Source organism: Corvus hawaiiensis, chromosome 6, assembly GCF_020740725.1.
Source record: "Corvus hawaiiensis isolate bCorHaw1 chromosome 6, bCorHaw1.pri.cur, whole genome shotgun sequence".
Taxonomy (NCBI): Eukaryota; Metazoa; Chordata; class Aves; order Passeriformes; family Corvidae; genus Corvus; species Corvus hawaiiensis.
Genome location: NC_063218.1, coordinates 37,339,351 through 37,365,205, shown reverse-complemented (window position 1 = coordinate 37,365,205; position 25,855 = coordinate 37,339,351). Strand labels below are relative to the sequence as shown.

Below are 25,855 nucleotides of genomic sequence, written 5' to 3'. Positions count from 1 at the left end.
AAGGCAGATTTCTAGACAAGCAAGTGGTTTTGATATTTCTATGGGACTTGAAAATGACCTTTCTTTTTCTGGCAGCCAGCAGAACACTTCGTCATTTCTTTTCAAGCAACATTTAAAATATTTCATTAACCTTCTTAAAAGGCTAACTGTTTTAAACTCTCTGCTAGATTCACAATTCCAGTGCTTAGGGAAATGTAGGCAGGTAAGAATTTCTTCCATGCCTCCTTTTTATAATGGGACTTTTATTCAGTTAAGTAAGACCTGGAAAAGGGGTCTGGGAAAACAATGTATGATAATTTCCATATTCTGAGCTTTGAAGATCCCAGTGCTGCTGGAAAAATAATGGGCCTCTTTCTCAAATGGAAAATGTGATGGCTTCTGGAATTAATGTATTGTAAAGAGGCACTAGAGAGCAGAGCAGAAGAAATACTTGTTTGAAAATCATTCTATACTTTTTGTGTGTGCAAGTATTCATGCACGCACACTGCAGTTAGGGGGTTTTTTTAAGTGTGGGTGATCCGAAAATCTGGTTTTTTCTTTATGTATATCAGTTGTTAAAGGATTAAAGTAAATTCCCTTCTTTGGCTTAGGTTTTGCTTTGCTTTCATTTAAAGTTAAGCAAACTGTTATCATGAAAGGGTAGACTCCAACAATATCAGAAGTACCCATTTCAGTCTTGTTGAAGTTCATATTAATCTTGACTTACATTCTAGCAATAGATAAATTATTTGATCCAAATAAATCAAAAATTTTTTTCAGTACTTTACCCACACTTTCGTGGTCTGTAGTAAAACAAGCCAAACCTAAATCTGTGGAGGGAGAGGAAGTTGCCCTGGATTCCAACTGTGAGATAAAACGTTCTGCATTGGCATGTTTTGCTATGGTATGACAAAGACTAGCTTCACAACTAGGTGTTTTTTAAGAAGCCACTGCAGTACAAATGATAAATAATCCTTGGTGATGAGGCATATTAAACTGGATTTATGGGAAATACAAGCCTGTTGAGGATAATTTCGTACGTGCACTGGAATTTGCATTTTGCCAGAAGCTGTCAGTGCCACAGCACAGCAGCACACCGCCCTCCACTGGGCCCCACTTAGTCATGACCACCCCTCCAGCACAGCAGGCTTTGAATGTGGTATTGCTTTCATTTCTTTAGGGGGCTTTCCCCTCCTTAAAAAAAAAATCAAATTTAAAAAACAAAAAAGTAAAAACCAACCAAAAACAAACTGAAAGGAGAAGACAAGAAAAGGCCAGGTGGTTCATATCATTATTTGGGGAGATCCTTCAAAAAACCCTCTGAGGAGAAAAGTGCATGAAGAGTCCCAAGTGCAGGCTACAACCTAGTTAAGTAAGTGGTAAATATTCACAGGGTTTGGTTCCTAATTCTGTTAGTTGCATGAGCAGAGCCATCATCCAGAGGCAATGGCCAAAATCTTCTTTATAGGATCTGTACCCAAGTAGTAGCAGTGACATAGCTGAAAATTTATTATGGAGTTATACTGGTTTTTAAGTACCATTGTTGTGCAGATGGAAAAGTTCTGCTCTTTGAAGGTATGAGGCTTTTTTTTTATATTAATGTTACTGCATTGGAAGGATGAACTAGGATTTTTTACTTAATTTTTTAAAAAATGAAATATTTGTGTTTTTTAATAAAATTTACTCTACTTGAGACACTACTTGTATAATAGACTGTCATCTCAGCAGACCATCCTTATTCTCCTGATGTTGGGTAAATTGTTGGATAAACTGAATGAAACTTCCTGAGAAAGCTAAGTCTTTAACTCTTCTCGAATCTTTGGCAGGTTTGACTCAGCATTTAGTTACAGACTACAAGCAAGTTGTAAAACTTCTAGAGGAAGGAATAGCTAAAAGGTATTTTATATAACAAACCATCTCCATCTGCATTTAACACTTCTTTCACTGTGTGTTGATTTCGTTGATGTTTATTTTATTGAATCTGTTGCCAGTGCTTTGTCATGACAGGGTGTCAGATTTGGTGATCCTGCACATGACATACACATAAGATGTTACCTATCCTCATATTGTCCACAGCAAGAGCTACAAGCACTCATGAGGTTGCTTCTTCAAAACTGATCCCATGCTGACTTACCCACAACATTCTACCATCTGTCTGTGATAAAAAATGCAAGCCAAGAAAACGTTTTTTCTGTAAACAGACATCTGTTTTTCCCCTTCAATTGCTCATGATACTTTAGGCTGGATAGCTTTCAGCTCACTTGGTCATGTAATTAAATGATTTAAAACTGCTGAAAATATAATGTATATTTATTTATTTTCTAAAAGTACTTGGTTTACAATTATTTGGTTATATTTCTATAAGTTCCTAGTCCAAATTGTATATTTGCTGTCAGAGAACTGTGGGATTTGGAACGCTGGTGAAGCCAATGATTTTGGCTCTTGTTAGTTAAGACACTTTTTGACAAGAAGCAGTAAGTATCTTTACAGGTGCCATTACAGTAATGGAAAAGAGTTATATTTGAAAGGATCCTCCAAACCCTAATCACAGTTTCAAAACTGATATTAAGTCTTATCATAAGAGTAGTCAAGGTTTTAGAATAACAGTGGTGCTAGGAAGTAAATAAAAACTAAGCTGAACTACCACACAAATCCCCTTAGAATGTACATCAGGATTAAGTTTTGCTGTTTCTGCTTGTAGCAAATAATAGATGCAGCTTTATGGTAAAAAGACTATTTCAGTACAACAAAATTCCAGGTGAATACATGGGTTACATGGGTTGTGAGTAATTGAGATGTGAACTTGGTCTCTACTTTGTGTATTGTTGGAGGTGAGGAGTACTATCACTTCCTCCTCCAGATCTTGGGGCACTTTCTTTTTCTCTTTTGCTTTATAAACTTTGGTGCTGTTCCCTTACATTCTCCGCCCACTGTAGGGCTGTTTTGTGTCTTCTGCCCTTTACCTAATTGTTTGTCTTCCTCCTCCAACATCTGGAGACTAGTTCATGTTCTCCTGCTGCCTCAGCTTTGGCTTGCTTATAACCATGGCGTGCTCAGCTGCCTGTAACTTTTGGCAGTGGCCACTCACATGACGGTGGAGGAGGTGTAGGAAGCAGAGAACACCAGGGAGGAGAGTCCTGGCTTTGACCTCATGCCCTGGGCACTCAGCAGCATACACACAGCTGCAGCTTTCTGCTCTCCAGTGCAACTGGTCTCTGCAGTACTCTGGCAGCTGGGCTTGTAGCAAAAGCATGGTACCACAGTCCTTTTCTGCACTACTAGAGTTACCTACTGTTGTTGAGGGTAGGCTTGGAAAAACTGATAATAAAGGCTGCACATGTAGCTAATACTCCAGGTAAGCTCAAAGGAGAAAAACCTGTGTCCTAGCTTTTGCCCTAGACAAAGTCCTGCTTTCTTTGAGTTTTTCTAACCGAAACAACAATAAAGTAAGTAGAATTTCCAAAAAGTTTGCATTACAGAGGCAGTGGGAGGGTCCTGCTGCTCCTCCTTCTGTGACCAGTTCCTTCTTGCCAGAGTGCACTGGGTCAGAGCTCGAGAGCCGTATGACCAGTCTGTCCATGTAATAGAGTCATGCAAGTGCCACACAGGGAATTACAGTATTTATTTAGTACTCTCATGGGTAGACCTGTTAGTCTCACTGGACTCCTCTGGCTGTGTAAAAGAGCTGTATTAGCATAAAGGAACCCCAGAAGTGGTGTATGAAAGTTTTTGAACCCTTTGGAAATGCCAAGGGATAAAAATGGGCACAAATGGAGAAGATGTGCTGGGCTTGTACACTCTGTATTCGGATGAGCTGTTTGATGCTGCTGCTGGCTGTACTTCTCTGCTGTGTGCCACGCTTATGCAACACCTTGTACCTGTGCAGTAAGGCTGCTTTGAGATATCTCCTGAGAGTGCTGCTGGTGGAAAAAAACACCTCTAATTGATCCTCAGTTTCCACCCTTCCAGGTTCTCTGCCAAATGCTCTGGGATCAGATCCAAGAATGCAGCCTGCCATATTCTCCAAGTTTCACATTCTTTCGTTTATCTGCTGTATTTGTTGATTTTGATTTCCCTGAATACAGAGAAGTAACCCTTTGTGATTGAATGGTTTGTTCTTCTTTCTAGAATCACAGCAGCTACACACATTCACAATGCCAGCAGCAGATCCCATGCTATCTTCACCATCCACTACACTCAGGTTAGCGAAAAATAACGCAACTTCCTTTTCACTTTCAAAAGCATTGTTCACCATATTGTGCATTGTTTACTTGTCACTATTTTGTGCTGTTTGTAGTAATGGTGGAAGCTGTTACTTATTTCCTTTGGATCACACTGCAGATGTGTTGGGTGCTATTGAAGTGTTCTGTTCCTTTGTCCAAGCTTATAGTCAGAAGTGATGCCAAAACCTCACATTTAAAAGAAATGTTTTCAGTTTTAATCAGCCCTTCGAAATGCAATAACCCTCCTCTGATGCTCTGAAAATTACGTGTGAATATGTTTGAAGTTATGTTTTGTCACACTTATTTAGGATTCTTAATTGAAGTACAGCATTAGTTTACACCAAAATTTTGTATCTGTCCAGCTTTTTAGATGTGCTCATCTCTTTAGCATTTGGCATCCAGCGCTCTCCCTGAGACAATGCAGCCTTTCTCCAGAGGAATTACATCCTTCCCTGGCAGGGAAATAGTTCAGTGATCCAACAGACCTTTTCTATCTCACACTTCTAACATCCTGTAATCACAGAACTTTTTGGGATATTCTTCCTTAGTTTCACAAAAGACCTTTGGAATACAGTAGTGGAAAATAACTCTGCAAGGTCTACAAGAAATCCTTTCACAGTCTCTAGGCAGTAAAGGTTTTTTTCAAGAGGAAATTGGCATAAGAGGGTAGTTTCTCTGTGGGGTGAGAAAGCTGTTGAGTTAATGGTTTGAACATAGTCAGAGGGTCAAGGTCACAAACAAAGGCAGTGAGACAGTCGTATGTACAACTCAGCTTCAAACAAAAGAGCACATCAATTTTGTTTTTAAATTGTTTTAATTAATTAAAGGGAATAGTCTTCCTTATGTGTGTTTTTCTCTTCAGGCTATACTGGAGAACAATCTTCCCTCTGAAATTGCAAGCAAGATCAACTTAGTGGACCTTGCAGGCAGGTAATAATATATGGAAGGGCAAAGAGGTAATTTTCTCTGAAGATGCTGGCAGTACTGTCTTAGAAGATGAAGTTTAATATTTTAAAATTTCATTGACCTAACAGTAAGCCTGACTTTCTTATAAAGTAACAGGGAACATTAAGCTAATATTGTCCTTGTCAATAGTTCTTCTGTACTGTGTATTGGTTTTCACTGGGGAAGGGAATTCCTGGATCCTCAATTCCAATACTGTGCTGTTGCGTACATTTAAGGTAATTCCATTCAACTCCATATTCTTATTAAGTGGCTTTTCCCGTAGCTGTTGTTGGAATTACTAAATCTGAGCTTGAAAAGAGAGGGGGAAAAGGGAACGTGTTCCTCATGGCTGGAGAAAATAGTTATATCTCACTGTTTGTGTTGTTCATATTCCGAAAGTTCCTAGGTCTCTGATCTTTGCTATGCATCTCAGTGAGGAACATGTGGTTGTGCTGGATGTAACAGAAAACAGAAAGATGGAAGTTGTGCTGAAGAGTTATAGAACGGTTATAAAAAAGGACTTTTTTTTTCTCAAGAACATAAATTGCCAAGCATGTATGGTCAGAGAAAGTACTACTGAGGGAGTATACAGACTTTTGTACTGACCCAGTCTACCCTTGTGGAGTTGTGAAATATATGTTGGTTTTTTAAATTCAGAACCACTATGATTGGGTTGCCCAGTTCAGACTTGAATTTATATTTTGGTGGGTCTTTAACAGTATCTTGCACCAACAGCCTTTGCTCATGGTTGTTTGGACTTCCTGAAATAGAGAACAATATAAAAAATACTCAAAGTATATGGGTTTTTTAATTGCAAAGCTCATAATTTCTGTTTTCTTGTATTGCTTGAAAATACATAATGTTTTCATATTGCCTGTATGTTAATAATTAAGCATTTTTGTTTATTTTGCATTGTCTTTTTCATGCTTGCTTGCTACAGTGAAAGGGCTGATCCCAGTTACTGTAAAGATAGAATTACCGAAGGTGCCAATATTAACAAGTCATTAGTTACACTTGGAATTGTCATATCCACTTTAGGTAAGCAAATTAATTCTTTATGTTGAAGGGTTGTGATAAAAGCATGTGACTCACTCACCATGTGTTGAGTGTAGATGTTTATTTGCATTTACATCAAAAAGCTCAGCAGATCAGCTGTGTGGTGTCTTCATAAACTGTAATGACATCTAAGAAAATTAAGTAGCCATGACAAAAAATAATCCCTTTCCTGAGCTATGTGGTATTTCTCCTTCAGCACAAAATTCTCAGATGTTCAGCAGCTGCCAGAGCATTAACAGCATCACAAGCGAAGGGGACAGCAGCCATGTGGGCAGTTCTCCCTCAGGCAGCAGCAGTGGGACCAGGCGGCCAGCTTACATCCCCTACCGTGACTCCATCCTCACCTGGCTTCTGAAGGACAGTCTGGGGGGCAACTCCAAGACCATTATGATTGCCAGTGAGTTTGGTTTCTACTAATTGTTTAACGTTTTGCACTACATTGTGCCTTTAATATTCTCTACTGCAGTGAGAAGACAGCTGTAACACTTAGAATCTGTCCTTGTAATGATTTTCATAAATCATTACATAGAATTACATAGAATACTCAGGGAAATGAAAATGCATGCTGATTGTGCATGAAATTATGTTTAAGAGTCTTACCAAGGTCATAGCCTTGATTTTAGGGGATTCATTCAGTTATAAATACAATCTGGAGAAGACATTCTCTGTGAGCTTAATGAAATAACCCTAGGGTTATTTTTTGGTTTTATTTTTGAAAGAAGCAAGACTGATAAAAAATAAGCCTTTTTGAAAAGTGATGGGTTAAACTGAATGCTTTTAAAATTGTGTTATTTGTTTTCTGTCTGTAGCTATCTCACCTGCCAGCTCCAGCTACAATGAGACCATGAGTACCTTGAGATATGCTGCAAATGCCAAAAATATTATCAACAAGCCCAGAGTAAATGAGGTGAGGCCTTGAGTTCTGCCTGAGGCAGCCTATGTAGTCACAATTTGTCTTCTTCTCAGTACAGAAAATAATGAAGCCTTTAAATACATGGGAATAATTTTGGCCGCAGAACCTGAGCTTCATTCATTGCTTGTTTTGGGAATGAGCTCTGGCTTTATGACAGATTCATTTGTTTGATTGTGCAGGGGTCCTTCACAGGCTGCACAACTTAAAAGATGGCAGAGTACTAAAGAGAGAGTCAGGTGCTGCATTGGAGGCCTGAATTCTGTTGCTGCCCCTGCTATCCGATTCTTGTTCAATTCTAGATGTTCCAGATGCTGAAGGCAAATTTTCAGTGTGTGTTTTTTTTTCTCATTTTCCACTCTTACTCTTTGGTAAGTCCACATTTATCAGATGTGAAAAACATAAACGCTCTCAATCAAAGACATAGTGCTTAAACAGGAGGTTTTAGATACTATAGTCTAAGAACCATCATTAAAAATAATTCATGGGGAAGTGCATAATTCTGTCTTTACAGCAAAATTCAAGCAGCACATACTGATCTGGATCTACAGTCACATATGCTAGAAATATAAAACTCTGGAATTGCTGCTCTGCAACTGAGCATTCTTGACCTGGTATTCTGCATGAGGCTCCCTTTACACATGATCACATAACTTAAGGACTGAATCATTGTGCATCCATTTAAGGAATATACAGTGAATTTAGGTTTCAAAAAAAAAAAAAATCTTGATTCCAGCCATTTCCCAATCTTTAATCCATTGACTTTACAGCTTTAGTAGTAGTCTTTTGTGATTTTGTGATTTGGCATGAGTGTATCAAGATACAATTATGTAGATAAAAGATAGAATCTTAGAGTTGTTCATCACTATTTGCTTTCCTAACAATACTCTGTTACATTTGGGCAGGAGTAAACCCTTCTAATCCTAGGTTTCCCAATTTTCATTTGCATCTGAATTACCCATGCCTATAAGTAGTTTTCAGACATCAAGAGTAGCAGCAATTGTGTGCTTGGTTTTGCCAGCAGCAGTTCTCAGCTCTGTGACGGGCTAAAGTCACAAACAGTCCTGGGTAAGCCTCTTGTCACACACAGCCTCTCAGCATCCCAGCAGGTGTACCCATCACTCTCTTGCACAGCCCATGCTAGATCCTTAATCCCAGCCCTCTTCCCCTCATTGCAAATTGACCTGGCAGCCCAGAGAAAGCTGATTCTTGACTCAAGAGTTTGTCTGAACTGTCTGTAAAAGCTGTTTTCCAGAAACTGCCTGTCCAGAAACACTTACTCTGAGAGTGAGACAGATGCCTCCACACAAGCAGACAGGAAATTCTTTATGTATCAGCTGTAAGGGGTTTTAATACTATCCTTGATGACATTCTGACTTAGTCTCCTCTAATTGGATTTTATACACCAGCATTAAATAACAGCATCTTTCTGATGTAATGTAACTATTTTGAAGATAAATCCTTAAAAGTAGTGGTTTATCCATCTAGTCATGATGGGAAGAAATGCTATGGTAGGTCTGTGTTCAGAAGAGACATGGAATAAAGTTTATGGTAAAAGGGAAACTATCCAAGATGAGAACCACCTATCCCTAGGCAGTATGTCTCAGGGGCCTGGCAGAGTGAAGCAAGGAGTACTGTTGAGAGTTTACTTGTTCTCCTCTCTTCCTGGCTCTTGGAATACCTCCACATTGATTTCTTTAGCTAGAATGTTTTTAAGGCTGGTTTTTCCAATGGTTTGTGTCTCAATGTTTCAGGATGCAAATGTGAAACTGATCAGAGAACTGAGAGAAGAAATTGATAGGTTGAAAACTATGCTGATGAGCTTTGAACTGGTATGTAGCAACATTTCCCCACTGGAGCTTTTATGTTACTTTAGGTAGCTTGCTTTCATCTCATCTGTTTATCTTTCCATGTTTATTGTAACTGCAGAGAAATGAAACTGTTCTCTGGGTGATTTTGCAGTTGTTAAAAGGTTAGCTGCTTTTCTTTCATTTCTCCTCTTTTTGTCACTATATTGATAAACCTGAAGTATAAGTAGTCATGTCAAAAGGATTTCCTTGCTTGTCTTTCATGGAGTTGGATGGTTTACCTGTCCAGAAATACCATGAAATAGGAATATTTTATTTTTAAGGGTATGGAAGCTTCCAGAGAGTAATTGGTGTTTCACACTGCCTTCACACTCTTTCCCCTCCAAAAAAGTTGTGAACATCTCACAATACAGCTGACATCCCTGGTGTTGGAATAATAATAGTGTCTTGGTTTTCCAAGCCATGGAGAGAATGTTTTGCTAGGAGAGGCAGAAACTACACTTCAGGATTTATTTACACAGAACTAGCTCTCATTTACTGCTTTTTCACCAGTTCTTTACACCAAAAAGTAGCATGCCATAGCTAAAGAGATGTAGGCTAGATATGAGAAGGTAGCACATGTATTTTGTCTTTCATTCTCTTGAGTTCATCAAATGCTGGAGAATTAAAGAACATGCCTGCCAGTTGTGAATAGGAAAAGTAACATGTAGATCTTGGTGACTGTTGTTTGTACAGAGGAATTCCAGTCCCTCTTGGAGTGATGACAGGGATGGAAATCTGACTGAGCTGGTCCTGCAGAATGAACTGAAGGTGTGTATGATTTACTTGATGCTGTATCTCCTGTTCCACAGGGGGATAGCATTGCTACAGTTGTGAAAGTACAGTGAAAACTTCTTTTGTCTTAATCCTTTCCTTTTTGCTCTGCAGATGCAGGAAACTGCCACCTTTAATGCAAGATGAGTGTGCTCTACCAGTTTGTGACAAAAGTGTTGTGTCCTTAATGGGACACAGTCCACTGTGTATTACTATGTCTGCACAATTCTACCCCTTGTTTGAAAGCTGTCTCAATATACCACAGTAATTCATTATACAGAGTCTGTCCCTTCTAACATAAACTCCAGTTTATTCAAATGAAATTACTGTACACTTACCAAAATTACTGAGAAGATTTGATCACTGGTAACCTGGAAAGGTTTTGCAGACCTTCAGTTTTGCCCAAAGACAGGTGAAATAACTTGTTAGCATGATCAAAAAGGAAAAATTAGCCTGCTTAGTAAGTGAAACTGTTCTCTCTCCTCTTCTTTAAGATTGAGCAATTGACCAAAGACTGGACAAGTAAGTGGACGGACAGGAAAGCCATCATGGAAGAGTACAGTGTGGACATCAACAAAGAGAAAGCTGGAGTAACAATAGATTCTAATTTACCTCATCTAATGGCCATGGATGATGATATCCTCAGCACAGGAGTGGTGCTGTATCATCTCAGGGTGAGATACGGTCATTTGTCTTATTTTACCCTTTAATTTGAAAGTATTTGTTTTCTTTGGAAATGGAGCGTGGTTTGGGTGATGTTACAAACAACAGCTATCAAAACATGAAGGTCACAGATCATAATGTGCGGGGAAAATAGAAAATACATGGAAATGGAGAAGAAGAATTAATATATGAATATAAGTTGACCGTTTATGAATGCATATGCAAACTATTTGATATTGTATTACAAGCAAAGCAGAATACTCAAATTAGGTATTAGTAGTTTGTCCACAAAGCATAAGGACAGTTATGTGTGCACGTATGTGGAAACATAAAGGATGGTGCTTGAAGTATGCCAGACATCCTGGTCCGAATTTTATTATGCATTTGTATACTTAAGACTGGCTTATTTGAATATGTATAGATAAAAGTAAGCTTTAAGAAACAAAAGCTCACTTTGGCAATGACTTCTATACATTGCTTTTAACCCTATCAGAGATCTGCCGAGTAGATACCAGGTATGTACCATGAGGGCTAATTACTTGTGACCCTACTTGAGTGGCTATTTTTGAAGATCAGGTAGAAATCCTGGCCTCATAGACACTGTTTTGTTGTGTAGCTGCTAATTTAGGGCAAGGCTTTCACCAAGAAACTTTCATAACATTGTATGTATATTACTGCACATTATGGCATAAGATGTGCATGGCTGGGTCAGACAAGTTTTAGGAGTTTTTTTGGGTTTTGATAAAGCAAGTGCTAAGCCATACTTCAACATTTTTAATGTTGTTTAAATTGATGGAAATTACTGAAATATTGATGCTGCTTAATGCGAAAGGAATGTTGGATGGGCACTTCTACAGAGGTGCACTCGTTGCCAGAACATACGTTAAATAAGGTTGAAAATCACGTATCTGTCTACTAATGAAAAATCTTTATCTAGATTTTGTGGTAATTTATATAGTTTAGGGACACAGGATTCTTTTATTCCTCTTAAAAGTGACAACAAATATTTAGAACAGAAATCATGCTGTTCTTCTATCATGTTGAAAGAGAGACTTAACTAATTTTTCTCATGCCAACACAAAGAAATTGTACCAGGTAATTTTTTGGGACCAAGTATTTATGTCCAGTGCTGATCAACATGCAGCTTCAACCACTCAGCCCTACATTAACATTAAATATTTATTGGAAGCAACTGCTACTACTTAAACGCTTTTCTATTATGTGCCATTGTGGAAAGAGCAAATACTTTCCCATATTAATTTTGACAACACCTAATTTAAATATATTCATTTTAATGGCATAACCTGGTTTGAAGGGTCACCTTCTGAAGTCATTCATGACTCTGTCACACTAACATCTTTGTCCCTTCTTTCTTTGCTTCTAGATGCTGCCTTTTCTTTTCTTTGTGCTTTACATCTTTTAGTCTCTGGTGTCTGTTACCTTCATCTGAGCAGCAAGAAGGTAAAACATTAGCAGTTCCTTACAAATTAGGGCTTCAACATGTAACAGCACTTTACACTGTACTTCTAGAGAGAGGTCACAGCAGCAGTTTTCAGATCATGGAAAATAAATATTGTGTTACTCATTTACTCTCCTGATATTTCATAATAATAATTGCACTAATCAATGCTGCACCTATGCTTAATTTTCTGGCTTTTATTAATAAAAGATTTATGTTTTCTTATGATTTAACTGACCTTTTTTGCATAGCTTAAAAATATGAAATTTGCTTATTGCTTTAATAAAAGGTGTATTTCATAACCTTTTTTGAAAGCTGGAGTACTCCCAAAAGTGAAGGGGCAAAGCAATCTTTCTCTTTATTGCTCTGTAATGTACCTTAGGAATTCTACCCCTAGTCATGAGACACAGCCAGAAGAGGTAACAATGTAAAAACACTTCAGCAGATGTGAAGATGTGCTGTGATGTGCTAAGGTCAGGTTGTGAGGTGGTTTCATCTGAAACATCTCTCACTTTTTCAGGTGTAAAACTCAATATTAAATTAGAAAAGAGTATAAATATTACAATTATAATTTCAATAATAGCATTTTAAAAATGAAATCAGCATGGTCCTGGGTTATGGTTATTTTTGTTTTGTTTTCTCAAGTTGAGCTAGTTTGCTTGTATCCCGTCTGTACCCTTCGTCTCACCTGCAATTTTTATTTGGATTTAAACTTACCCAGAATCACTCCACCGACTGGGATGCTGCTGTGAATTTCCTGAGCCAATGCTGCTGTAATTCATTTTTCTGAATTAAATTGTATTACCAGAGAGTTAGTTCAGCACCTTGGAAGAAGTTTCTTTTGAAATTACAATAACTATTTCTTTGCTTAGTGAAGAAGATAATTGGTAAAGAGATCTTTCAGGAGCTGGTTTGCTTCTCTTTGTATAAGATACGTGTTGCTAACTCACTTGATTGAGTGATGTGAGTCAAGTGCCATATGGACCATAAGTTCTAGAAGTTGTGGCCAACCCAGGTAGATATTTTGCAGCTGAGTTTGCTGAACATTCAACTGACATGTAGCTTGGTAATTACTCTAAATTGGAGGCACAGTCCAGCTTTCAGCCTCTCCAGGAAATGAAGTCTCAGCAGGGCTCATGCCTGAGGGATCTGTTAGTTAGTTCAGATAGCTGAGCTCTGTGAGGAGCTTTGTGATAACCATTCCCTTTCTGTCCAGTGCACAAACCCACTGTCATTTACCCATAATTACCCATAGCTGAGTCACCTTGAGTAGTGCCCAGCTTCTGTTTTCCCAGTCTTCAGGCTTCCAATTACTACTTCTTGCTTCATCTTTAAATCTAGGCTTTACAATATGCTTGGAGCAGAGAGCATATTCAATTTGTTCTAATTTGAATACAAAATCACATTGTTTACTGCCCATAATTAATTTTAATATAACCGAAAGGCTTGCCACTAAAGTAATTTTAGAGTGCATTTACCAATCACTTTACCATAACCAATTACAGTGTCTCTTTGGAATTGGGAAATTATCTTGCTTTGTTTTCCTAAGAAAAAGCACAGAAGCAATAGACATATAGTAAATTAATTGCCCTTTTTTCACAGTTTTTTTCTCATGGTATTGTTTAAATGACTCTTTTTTATTCGAAGGCAACCATAAAACTACTGTCTCACTTCCATCACTGACCCATAATATGGTTCGAGTCTTCTTGTTTTGGAGACTTTTGTTCCTAGGCAGTTCTTTTCTTCAAAGTTTTTGAATCTTCAGGTTTGGGAACTTGCCCATATACCATAAGCACCAGAAAGACTTTTCATATATGTCATTTAAGTTTCAGAAAAAAGTTCTTCTTTAGTAGTTAGATTGAAGAGTTCATCATCTATGACAAAGTTCTCTTCCAAATTAGGAATTCTGTTACTTTTAAATTTGAAAAGTGTGGAATAATCATTCTGCAGCTTCTTCTTTCTGCATGATATTTATTAAAAGAATTATCTCATTTCTGCAAACACCAAGTCTCACTGTAGAAGTTCAAAGCATCAGGAAGCGTGTTCATATTCAAAATGTTGGTCTCAAGCACAGTCCAAAAGTCATCCACTGAGGGTTACTTTATCTACTGAAGTTGTAGAAGCTGACATAGCTGCAGGATGAAGAGTAATTGCAACACTGTGGGGGACAGTGGGCTGAGCTGTTATGAAGTACATAGCGTTTGCTTCAAACAATTCAGTCATTCAGAGGCAATTTATTTTAAGTGTTTGCTAAAATGATGTACCAAAGCTTTTTTGAGTAGTATATATAGTCTATTTTCTGTAACCAGCTTTTAAATTAGTTCTTTTCTTGTTTTAGGAAGGAACAACCAAAATAGGAAGAAGTGACTCAGACCAAGATCAAGATATTGGTAAGAGAATGATATTACAACTTATTTTGTGATACGGTCAGGTCAAACCAGAGGTTTACATCTGTCATGTGTAATAGCCAGGTCATGTTTCTATTTGTCTGCTTTCTTTATTGAAAAAGGTAAGTAGAAGAGACTAATTAATAATGTTTGCTAAAATATATGTTTCTTTTTTGTTTAAAAAAAAATTTTCTCTTTTTTAATTTTAGCAGTCAATCTCAGGAGCTAGATACTATGATAGAGAACTGAAACTTTATACTAAAATTGAAAAATTTTTGGAATCTCAGCTTTGGTTAAGTTCTGCTAAGCTTGGTTATGTTTGATTATTTTCTACCAGTAGATTTGTGAATTATAAACAATAAATAACATAATGGCATTAAGAAAATTCAACATAATAGAAGAATTTGCACATCAGCTCCCAAATCAGAAAGTGATATGTAGTTTCCCAGTACCAGGTATAAAGAAACAATCTCACTATTTTCAGTAGTGAATTTCAATAGTAAGTTTTTTTCTGTGATTAATTATTTGACTAGCAGGATTTAATCTCCTTGTTTTGCACATGATATAGTTCTCTGGGGTATGCAGTATGCATAGAGTCGAACAGTCTGTGGTACTCCATTCTCAGGCAAACAGAATGGAGTAACCAACCCAACCCCTTCAACAGGAGAGATAAATCTCTACGTTGTAGTTTTGCAGGGACAGTGGATTGAAAGGAATCACTGTATGATAGACAACCACTGTGGGATTGTGACTCTGCGACCAGTTCCAGGTGCACACTGCTCTGTGAATGGCTGTGAAGTGTCTGGGTCGTGTCGTCTGTCACAAGGTAAGGCTTCTTTTTCTGTGAGTGCTGCATTAAAGTCACCCAATCACTGGAGTTTAGGTCAAGAATTTCAGAACCTGAGCAGATCAGGGAAAGACATCTCTCAGTCTGCTGACAGTTCCACAAGGCTTGATCCATGGCTAGAGCTGGGACAAATAAATTAAGTACCCCACAGAAGTCAGATTAAAACATTGCTGACAATATTCTGCCTCCTTTTGGCAACAGTAGTCTGTAGGTTTCTGAAAAGGGAAGACGTGTAGTCAGAGACACTATTGTGGAAAGTAGTGGAGACTGGCCCTAAGCCAGCTGGCCACTGAAAGGGTTTTTTGGCAATTATATAGTATGGTTGAAATGACCTTCAGCTTTTTCACAGTCTATTTAGGTGGAAGCTAATAGCCACTAAGTCACAAGTATGATAATGAATTCAGATTAAATGGATCAGGCTTCCATACTTTTAGGTTGCTTAAAGTAACAGTCCAGCTTCTGGGAACTTGCAGTTATCTAGACTCTTAAAAATATAGTGCAAAAGCAAGTTTTCAGCAGTGGATTGGTTGTGGTTTTTGGCATGAAGTCATGCTGGCTGGCCTTTAATATGAACAGGGAATTTACAGTTACACTTAGTCTGCAGAGATCTGCAAGATCAGTTTGCTTGGATGCTGTCATTACAGATTGATAACTCTGCCATTCCATAGTGGCAAATTCTAAAATTAGTTCTTTGTTCTGTGGTGTTCAGAAAGCTGTTGGTCAGAATTTAATTTTTTTTAAAACATACTATTCTATAGTAGTTTGATGAATTACGTCTCTGTAAATATCTAATTATTCTGTTTTCACAGGGGCCCTTGTTGTCCTTGGCAAATCTCATAAATTTAGATTCAATCACCCAGCAGAAGCTGCTGTCTTAAGACTAAGAAGATCAGTAAGTTCTAAAACTGCTTTTCTCTCATAATTTTTCTTTTTCTTTCCTATTTTTTTTCTTCTTAAAAGCCAGCCTGATAAAGATTATATTTCATCTCATCATCATATTCACTTGCTACATTTCCTCCATCTAATGGTCTGTAATGACACTAAACCTTCTGTGGGAGGACACTAGCACTTCTTTCAGATGTGCTTAGCAAAAGATGATGCAGATCCCTTGAATAATTTAGTGTTTCCTATTTCCAGTCATGACTACAGTAGGATTGAAACAAAAAGGCAGAATCCTGCAGTGAAAAGATCAGTTAAGAATCTTTCCACATCTGATAATCTTCTGAGTTATCCTCTTTGTCATTTCACTGTCTTGAATGAAGTATACTAGAAGAATTGGAAAATTTGTGGGATTAAATACTTAAGTATTGTTGACTCTGAAAGCAGTGAATTGTTCCATACATCAGAAATAGATAAAATATTTCTTGGTATGTTAAGATCAGGAACTAACTACTGTAAGACGTTATTTGGTTAGCTAGTTCGATGATGTTTAAGAACTGAGATAGTTCTTAAAATGAATGACAAACATAGCTTAAAAACCTGACTTTAAAAAATACGAATTTTCTCATTTAGGAGTTAACAACATTATCAACTGATATTGGCAAGAGTCAACCTTTTAAAATGGATTTTCGTTTATTAACGTTTTATACTTCCCATTCTTCCATCCTTTTGCACTCACTGTGAGATAAGGGGCTTAACTTCTGTTTGTTTTCTTTCTTAATTTCTTGATTAATGAAACATGCAGTACATTAAAATAGAGCTGCAAAAAGAGATGTACTCAGTAACAAATACTTCACAGTTTTGCTAATAATCAAAGACTAAGCAGAAGTGTAAGTGAGATTATAAACTCACATGGGAGGTATTATGCAGCCTTGCACACAATAGTTAATGATGACAGTGCTAATGATAACTTGGAAGTTCCTGGGTTGCTGTGATTTTAATAAATACCTGTCTTATGTTGTGTGCTTTCTGTAGATTAGTGAAACCCCACCCACTCGGAGCTATGGAGCTTTGGACTGGCTCAATTTGCATGGAAGTTGCACCAATTCTCCTCACTATATCCTTTCTTCTCTTCACAAGTAAGTTTAAAACTAAGAAAAAAAGCAACTGAACAAACAATTTCTCTTGTGGGATGATATCTGAAATAAGGGACTTGGTTCAGACAAAAGTAAGCTGTATACAGAATAAGTCCCATCACATTTTTGAGTAGTCAGATAAAAATGTCAGAGAAAATACATTGGCCAGCCGACTGATATAGAGCATTAAGATATACAAGCAACAAACCTGCAAAATTATTTCTTGGTGCTCAATTAAGAAAATGCCTCAGATGAGACTGTGAGCCTTAGTTCACTTGGACATCTGCTGTACAGCTAATCTATAATTTTTACAATATTATTCTGTGCTTTAATGTACAGAATGGACTTTTCAGGATATGATTTAGCCAAGGTAATTATTATCAATTGACTTTCCCTGTTAATTTGTTGTGGAAATCACAAGATTTGTTCATAAATTCCCTTTAGTGCAAGTCCTCATTGAGCCCTTCATCTCAGAAAGCCAATGTGATTCCTTGTTTGATTGTTTTCAACTGAGCAGTAAATAAGGCATATACTGCTTTCAAAGTATTGAAGAGCTGCTCATACTCAGTGTTTAGTGTGTGCTTTTATGGCAGAGACTTTAGGAAATGGAAATGATTAGTGTGATGAAGACAGTGATTAATGTGTATCAGGAAAATGAATTGAGATATGTTCTGTGTTTCAGTTCATGACATTGAAAATAGAATATTAAAGAATAAATATAATTGGGTTCTTTTTCTTTTTTAATTCCTCTCAGCCTGGCACATTCAATTAACCTGTTAAAGGCGAGAAACAGCCATCTTCTCATTCATATCTGTTGATGCTTCTGCTTCTTGATAGAGTGTTTTTGCTGTGGTAACATACTGGGAATCTTTTATCTCTTTCTAGAGGAAGTATCTCATCTCATGTTCATGAGCATAAAATGTTATCTCTGTTTTGAATATTCTTCATGATTCTAGTCAAGTGCCTTGCTTTCCACCTTGGGTAGTGTGGTTTGATATGTTCTCTTTAATGTATCTAATCTCTGCATTTGCTTTTCATTTGCTGCAGTGATACCTGTCTATACAAAATGTTACTTCATTTTGTTTCTTTACTGAAGAACATTTTACTTATCATTGCTATTATTTTCTTAGGAAAAAATACAAAGAATTTTAAAAATAAGGGTTTGTCTTATGACCTTCAAATGTACACACCAAGGTGCTCTTTATGTTGCTAAAAACATTAGTTGTGGAGCTCTTTTCACAAGTTTTTTGATGAACCTAGAAAAACCTGAAGAAATCCAGAAGTTATTATAAACAGTTTATCAGAAATTTGCACTTAGTTTCCCCCTTTTTAACCTGACAAAACTGCAGAACATTTCTGATTGATTTTCTTTTTCCAGACCATGTTCAGATAGAGGATTTGTTTGTGTTGATCAATTTTTTAATCACTTGGACAGGATATTACAAGTATATTACATTGCTTAAAGTTTCCCTCATGCTTACCTAGAGGGTTTCAGATGGTTACTTCAGTAAAGATGAAAAATGTTATGGTATTGCATTTGCTTGGGTTTTTATCAGTGTCCATCTTTTATAGGAATGAGCTGTAAACTATGTCTAAGAATAGTTGGTTTTCACCTTACATAACCCAGTGGTCCTTTTATCCTTTTGAATAGTTATTTGGCATACGTGAACTGAATTGATCCACTCAGCCTTCCTTTGCAGTAACCTGTGAGCCTGTATTTCTGTAGAGACAAGTAGTTTTGCTCATGGAGGGGGTTATGGTTGAGACATGTAGCCTAAGATCTATATTATAAGAATAAAATTATGTATGTGGTCTCTTGTGAAGAAAAGTCAATGTCAGGTGCTAACAGGTGTGTGTGAGGTACTTTGCAAGCCATAATACAGGAGTAAATGGACTACAGGGAGTGTTTATTGATCACCAGTGTTTACTGATCACCAGTAAAAAGTCCACCCTAATGCAGGGTCTCATCTCTGTCAGAAGGAGATGTTTAGAGGGAAATATAAGAACAGGGAAAGCTCTGTGTGTGTGTGTCTTGTTCTCTGTCCCCCTCTCACTTGAAAGTTCTTGGTGTTCTCCCAGCTGCTAGAAATCTGCATCTTCCTCTACTGAAAATTACAATAAAATCTCTGTGTACAATAGGCTTCAGTGAAATTTTCTTGCCTTTTTTCCCAAATATTTATGATTTCCTATTTTTATTTTTGCAGTCAAAAATGTAGAAACTGTGAAGAAAACAAATGTTCTCTTCAACTAAGGTAAGAATATTAATGTGTCTACATCATGCTGAAATTTTTGACACCTTTACCTTGCCTTTCTCCTGTGCTACACTGATTTCCTCTAGAAGAGATGGAAGCTAGACTTTAAGCTTTAATTCAGACTATTTTATCATATTGGAACAAGAATCTGCAGCTGAGTTACAGGCAAGGCTCTGCAAGCATCTTCATATAAGATCTTGTACAGAGGATTTGCCTCTTTGTTGCATGTGTAGCCTGCATTTAAAAGCTATAACTAGAGTGAGGCTTACTCTGAAGTTGCTGCCAATTTCCAGCATATAAGAACCCTAAATGTATTAGATTTTATGCCAATAGTAGGTACTGGGAATGCTCACTAGTACTTTGAAAATTGCTTGGATAAATTGGGTTCTCTTCTGGTGAGAATAAAATTGCTTTAGGGAAAAGTAAAAAAAAAAATTAATTCCTAGCATAAAACATGGTTCATTCATGCAAAGACACACAGCAGCTGCAAACAGAAATAATTCAGAAATTGTTGAGTTTCCATGGGTTTAAGTACCTTTTTCATCAGGAACTGATGGTACTTTACTTTCTTCTGGATGTTTTTATTTCAGATCATATCAATATATATATATTACAGTAACGATTATTGATGATATGAGTCTTATCTCCCATGCTGTCCGTATGATGACATTTTCTCATCTGCCTTTCATGGGTTGAATTACCAGTTGAACCTTTAATTGTACATTAAAATATTTTGAGAAATGAGAGGAAAAACAATTTTCTACCATTGCACACAAATACTAAAATTTAGGCATTCCTTTGAAAAAGGATTGTGAGTCATTATACCCTTACTTGTTTGCTTGTTCATACACCCTACTCATAAGAGCCCCTGCACTTCAAATTTCTGATGTTTGCTGTCAGCCAGCAAACACACAGAAGACTTGTGAATGGCATCAGTCATCATGTTATAGCATCACCACAAATAAGTAGATAATAAAGGTCTTTCTCCTGCCATTGCCTCAATATCATACTGCATATAAATAAAAACTCTGATTTTATTGTCTTGCTGGTTTGAAAAAAAACCCACAGGGGTTTTTCCATTAGAGTTCAGTGGTATAGCAGTACACTGAATTAATTTTAGCTGCTTGGAACATGTTTAAACTCCCTTTCCTTGAAAATACCAACATTGTTAAACTGGGGGAGAAAACTCTGAGACAGCATAATACAATGTATTTATTATTCTAATGTGGTATAGTTAACTTGTCCAACTAATATCTGTAAAATACTCTGAGTTCTCACTAACAGCTTCCATTTGAGAATTTCAAAGCGCTCTGCCAAAACCAAAAAGATTAAAGAAAACTTTTGCTTCTCTTAAAAGATCCCTCAAATATTCTGTTTCACAGAGAAATGCACTGTGGCAGTTACAGCAGCTCTACCATTTACAGCAGAACCAGGTATAGTGGGTTAGCAGGGTAACTAAATAATTCTATATATAACTGACATTGTGAAGGGAGAACCTGTGTCAGCTGAACTGGAATTTAAAGAGGAAGCATTTACCTTTATTGGAGAGTGTGGTTGTGTCTTGTCCCTGTGACTCTTTGGCAAAAAGAGGCCTGTTTTAGAGATGTATTTAAAGGAGTACCTTAAATAAGTCATTGCCTCACTGTTATTTTGGGGGTTTGGCAAAGAAAAAGAGGTTTTTCACAGAAAGGCTAAAAAAAACCACACATGAAAAAGTACGGGTGTGCTTTTTCTGTAAGCAAACCAGCTAATCAGAAATCAAAATGATGTTTCACTTGATGCTGACTTCTGTGAAGGGGATTACTATGTGTGTATGTTTCCAAAGATCCCTTATTTCTAAGGGTTTTTGACTCTGCTGGCCATTTTGACTGATTTCTGGCTCCCACCTCCTGCCCACCACTCCCCAGCTTTTGCTTTGAATTCTGTGAGTGGCATTCCTTTGGGAGGCTGAAGGAGGTGATAATACAAGGTCTTTGTATCTCCTTCGTTGCTCTTCCCTCTGCTTTAGGGAAGAGAAGGGAGAGGCTTGGGCCCTATGCTGGGTAGAAGCAGATGTACGATGCTGTGCAGCTGCGTGGTGCCTGCTGCTGCTCTGAGCCCCTGCGGGAAGGGCCCCGGATTGGACACGGGAAGAGGGGGAGGATAGAGCTGGAGAAGGTGGGGGGAGTTGTGTAGATGGGTATTAGTGGATAGGCTTGTAACTCTAGCTTGTGACTGCTCTCAGTTTGGGGTTTGCAAGGGTGCAAAATGCCCTGCCAGCATCTTTTCTTCTGCTTTATTTTTAACTCTTTTTCCCTTGGGAAAAATAATTTGTAGAAGACAAATGGGACTTGAACTCTAGGCAGTCAGAAAGATGGGGATGCCAACTTGACTGATGTTTTCTTTGAGAAAACTGGCAAATTTCAGCTTTTACCAAAAGTGATTGTTTTCACTGGAGTTTCTCTATTTGAGCCTTAAGATTTTGTTGCAGCAGGTATTCAGCCTCACCACAGAGCTATTGCTGCCATAGTTACTGGAAGCTGCATTATGCTGTAGCAGCCGCCAGCCTCTGCATCAGCAGTAGAAGTGTTTGGGGAAGAGGGGAGGAGAATTGCACAATAGGATCCCAGAGAGCTGACAACAAAACCGGCTGGAAAAAAATGTGGATTTACAGATGGTTCATTTAGCATGCATCGTGCAAACTTTGGAGAGAAAAATGAGATGGAAAAGCAATCTGGCAGAATCGGTATAATCTGAATGTTTTCTCAGTAATTTGTGATTATCTTTAGTTTAAGGTTGGTGTCTTTTTGTTGTCATTTTATTTGCAGCTTTTAAAGGTTTACTTGGTGGAGGGGGTAACTGTTGACACTTCTTGCTGCATATGGTACACCCAGAAATCTGCATGCTTTTATGAAATTCTCTGCAGAATTGCCTTTTTTTATATGCTGTATGCTAGAGTATGCTGGTCCTGTGAAACCAAGACTTCATGTATGTCTTGATACCTACAGAAATGAAGCTGTTTCTCTTATGTTTGTCTTGAGGTTATTTTATTTCCTGAGTGTAGATTGCTTATGTAGAAAAGCAGGGATATGAGCAACAGCATTCTGTGCTTGATTGCTGTATCTCAGAGTATTCCAGTGTTTCAAGTCTAAATTTAACAGTACGTCTGATTTAAGACATTTTGGATGAAAAAATTAGTGATTTCACCTACTTAGTACAAAATGTGGCTAAATTCTTTTGTTAACTGGATTGATACTTGGTTTTAGTAAGTCATTCAAACATACATTACACAAACTGTTCTTTGAACTGCTTATTAGGTGATTTAGCTGTGAAGTGTGTGTGAATCTGTTATTTTCTTTCTGGGCCATTGCCATGACATTTTTTAGTTTAATTCATCATGTTATTTCCACAAACCAGCAAAAGTGTGCTGACATGACCTAGCATGTTCGAAGGTAGAAAGGGAGCATTCTGACTTCATGTTCTTGGTTTCAGCAGTTTCTGGGAGAGACATCCATACCCCAAACTAGCCAGTCATTCTGCTCTCACAGTCAGTATCTCACAGCCAGAGGGAAAACATCCTCTTGCATTTGTGTATTATGTAAGTGGCTCTGCATGAATTTTCATTATCTTTTTTTCCACTTCAGAAAACTGTCTGTAAGAAGCAGCTTCATAAAAAGGTGTTTTATGTTCAGTCTCTATATTCAGACCTGGCTTTACTGCCCTGCCTGGTTTTTGTTTTGTACTACTAAAAATAGAAGATGAAGCAGAGACACTGAAATAACAGCAGAACTGCAATTTTTATATATACCTGGAGCAACAGCATTTTATTACAGAGACTTTGACCTTACAGAGGGGGAATTGTACCAACTAGCTACATCACCTGATCAAAAGCAGAAAGAATACTGCAGTGATTGCTGTGCTGTGTTAGTTTTTCTAAGGCTTAAAGTGAAGTATGGCTGTGCCTCTGTACTCTGCCTTTCTGGGGTATAGTCATAGTATGGAGCTGTGATTAATACCATCCATTTGGCCTGCCTCATGTTCTGCTCTGTGTGCAAACACACACAGCTGTTGGAAAGGATCTCACAGTTTCATGTTAGTTCAGCAAAAGCCCATTACCACACACGTGAGGGAATATGCTAGTGCTGCCGAGAACAAACAGCACACTGCCATGTGCATTGTTTGTATTGTTTATTCTCTGATCCTTTATAATGTGGGGGTGGGGTGTGGTTTCAGCAAGGTTGGGAAGTATGGGAAAAGCTTGTGACCCTCTCACAACTGTAAACAGATGTTACCTAACCACCCCTGTGAGCATTGTTAGGTCTTTGGATTGAAACGCAACACTGAGTTGTTTCGTTTACTTAAATGTTCTGGGTTTCAGTTTGTAAGCAGTTTGAACTCTGATAAGTCAATTTTATGGAAAGATTGGCTGAGAGCTAAAAGTCATGGTTGGGAAGAATGAGAGACGTTTTATCAGAGGAATTTTATCTAGTTTTAGTAAACAGTTGCAGAACAAGAATTCTTTCTTTACTGTTTTAGTATCATGCTTCTTTTCAGCCTGCTGAAAATTATTTACTTAGTTTCCTCAGTCTCATGCAGAATGATGCTAATAATGATAAAATAATAGAAAGCAGCTCTTCTGATACTTGACTTTCTAATGTTTGATAATGCTAATGGATCCTCGTCACTTCTCTTGGATGAATCTACTTTGTTTGTTTCACACACCTCAAACTAAGCAACTTGCCCAAGGTCATGTGAGACCAGTGACAAATTTAGACTCATATTTTTCAACTTTCATACCGCCGTAGGAGTCAGAGCTTCCATATGTCTGCTAGTAGAACAGGTTAAAGACTACCTCATCACCAGACTCTGCAAAGAAGCTGTTAGGTTTAGTGCATAGGCATCCAGAGGCAGTCCTCATCCTGAAGACCTTGCAGGCCAAGTGTGTGAAAGCACAGAGGTCATGTAACTGCTCCAAAATCAGAAGTGTTTTGTTGCAGATCAGTACTTTAACCTCCAGATTGTATGGCTGCTCCATTACATTTCCCTTAGCAAGTAGGGAAGACAACCTCAAAGCTGCATTTAGGGAAAGCCTCCCTCAGAGTTACCATTGAAACCATGGGAGCTTTTCATAAAGGAATACTTCAGATTTAATACTATGTTTGGAAAGTGTTTCTTCTTTAGTTAACCAGTCTTGCTTTAACCTCTGAGATTGTCCCCCTGTGGTTGGTGGTGTTACAAATACCTGAACAGCTGGAGATTTGTAATTGCCATATGAGCATTTCAGTGCTGCAGTGAAGTGTCAATTCAATCCTACTTCAGCTGAATGAGAAATGAGGCATCCCACTTCTATTTCCTGTGATCAATTGACGTTTATCTAAGAGGAAAAAAATTACAAATCACAGGGTACTGGCATCTTTGTAGTCAAGCCAAGGACAAATAGATCTTGGACCTGCACATTCTTATAATTTGTGTGGGTCACAAATAGACACAAACCATTTAGCAGATGGCAGCGGCAAAGTTTGTACTCTGTTTGCACCATGCCGGACAACTGAACAGAAGATGTTCTCCTTCAGTTACTCTCAGCATTACATTTACATAAACATTAAAACAAAACAGAATTCTGTTTTTCTCGTTTGAGCAAGATTCATAGTAATATTGTGAATTATTGAAAACCCTAAAGCTTTTATGTACTGAGGCTTTCTTACTACTTCTTAGGAAAGTTCCATGTAAAGGTACTCCAGAAGATTTGTAGGCTTTGGCTGCTTAATTGTTTCATCTGTTCTGTCTGCTAAATTATCACACAAAATCAAGTTTTTGCTGTAGAAATGGTTGCTTTGAACACCTGCTTACAGTTCTAAATCAAGATGTTAAATTATTTCTGTATAGCAAAGGTCAAATACTCTTTTCATACAGATGACATTGTATTGGTAGTGATTTTACAAACTACCTGATATTTCCAAAGATTTCCTTTGAAATTATATTTTTGGAGGTTTTTTGACCTTCAGGGACTCTAAAGAGTTTTGGTGTCTTTGACTGCTTTGGAAGTATAATAAATATATATTTACTTTCTTAGTAAAATACACTTTAAATATTTTTTCAAGACTCAAAGGTTTTATTTTCTGAGGTTATATATAATAATGCAGAGTTTAGCAAGCAAAGGTCATATATCACCCTTAGATATAATCTAACTTTAATGTTAAGAATTTCTGGCGATAGCATGTAGAGAAGTAAAATATATATTTCTTTCAGAGGGCTAATGTATTTTGAATATTATAATGCATTATGTTAAGAATAGATACTTTTTTGATGTTGCTCTGCGCGTGTAAAATATTGGCACACAGTCAGGAGCCAAACATTTTGGAGGAGATTGTGAAGCAGTTTTTCACAGGTTAGTCACTTTTCTGATCACAATTCTGCTCCAAATATAGAAGCAGTACCCTGATATAGTTCTTGCATCCAACAGAGATTTGGGTGATCAAGGTCTTTCCTTGGCACTGCCAGAGACTGTCAGTGTAATCC

At 37.6% G+C, this 25,855-nt stretch overlaps 1 protein-coding gene across 3 annotated transcripts in view; it reads left to right on the top strand.

Moving 5' to 3' along the window:
• STARD9 (StAR related lipid transfer domain containing 9) overlaps positions 1-25,855 on the top strand; it is a 102,715-nt gene that overhangs the window by 48,210 nt on the left and 28,650 nt on the right. For all 3 annotated transcript variants that reach the window (XM_048306261.1, XM_048306262.1, XM_048306260.1), the window contains exons 8-21: positions 1,806-1,875; positions 4,108-4,180; positions 5,065-5,132; positions 6,088-6,185; positions 6,400-6,600; positions 7,013-7,110; positions 8,868-8,945; positions 9,657-9,731; positions 10,229-10,408; positions 14,195-14,246; positions 14,932-15,069; positions 15,900-15,982; positions 17,005-17,108; positions 19,310-19,357. In XM_048306261.1, the coding sequence (XP_048162218.1) occupies positions 1,806-1,875; positions 4,108-4,180; positions 5,065-5,132; positions 6,088-6,185; positions 6,400-6,600; positions 7,013-7,110; positions 8,868-8,945; positions 9,657-9,731; positions 10,229-10,408; positions 14,195-14,246; positions 14,932-15,069; positions 15,900-15,982; positions 17,005-17,108; positions 19,310-19,357 (1,366 nt within the window). The remainder of the gene's footprint in view (positions 1-1,805; positions 1,876-4,107; positions 4,181-5,064; positions 5,133-6,087; positions 6,186-6,399; positions 6,601-7,012; positions 7,111-8,867; positions 8,946-9,656; positions 9,732-10,228; positions 10,409-14,194; positions 14,247-14,931; positions 15,070-15,899; positions 15,983-17,004; positions 17,109-19,309; positions 19,358-25,855) is intronic.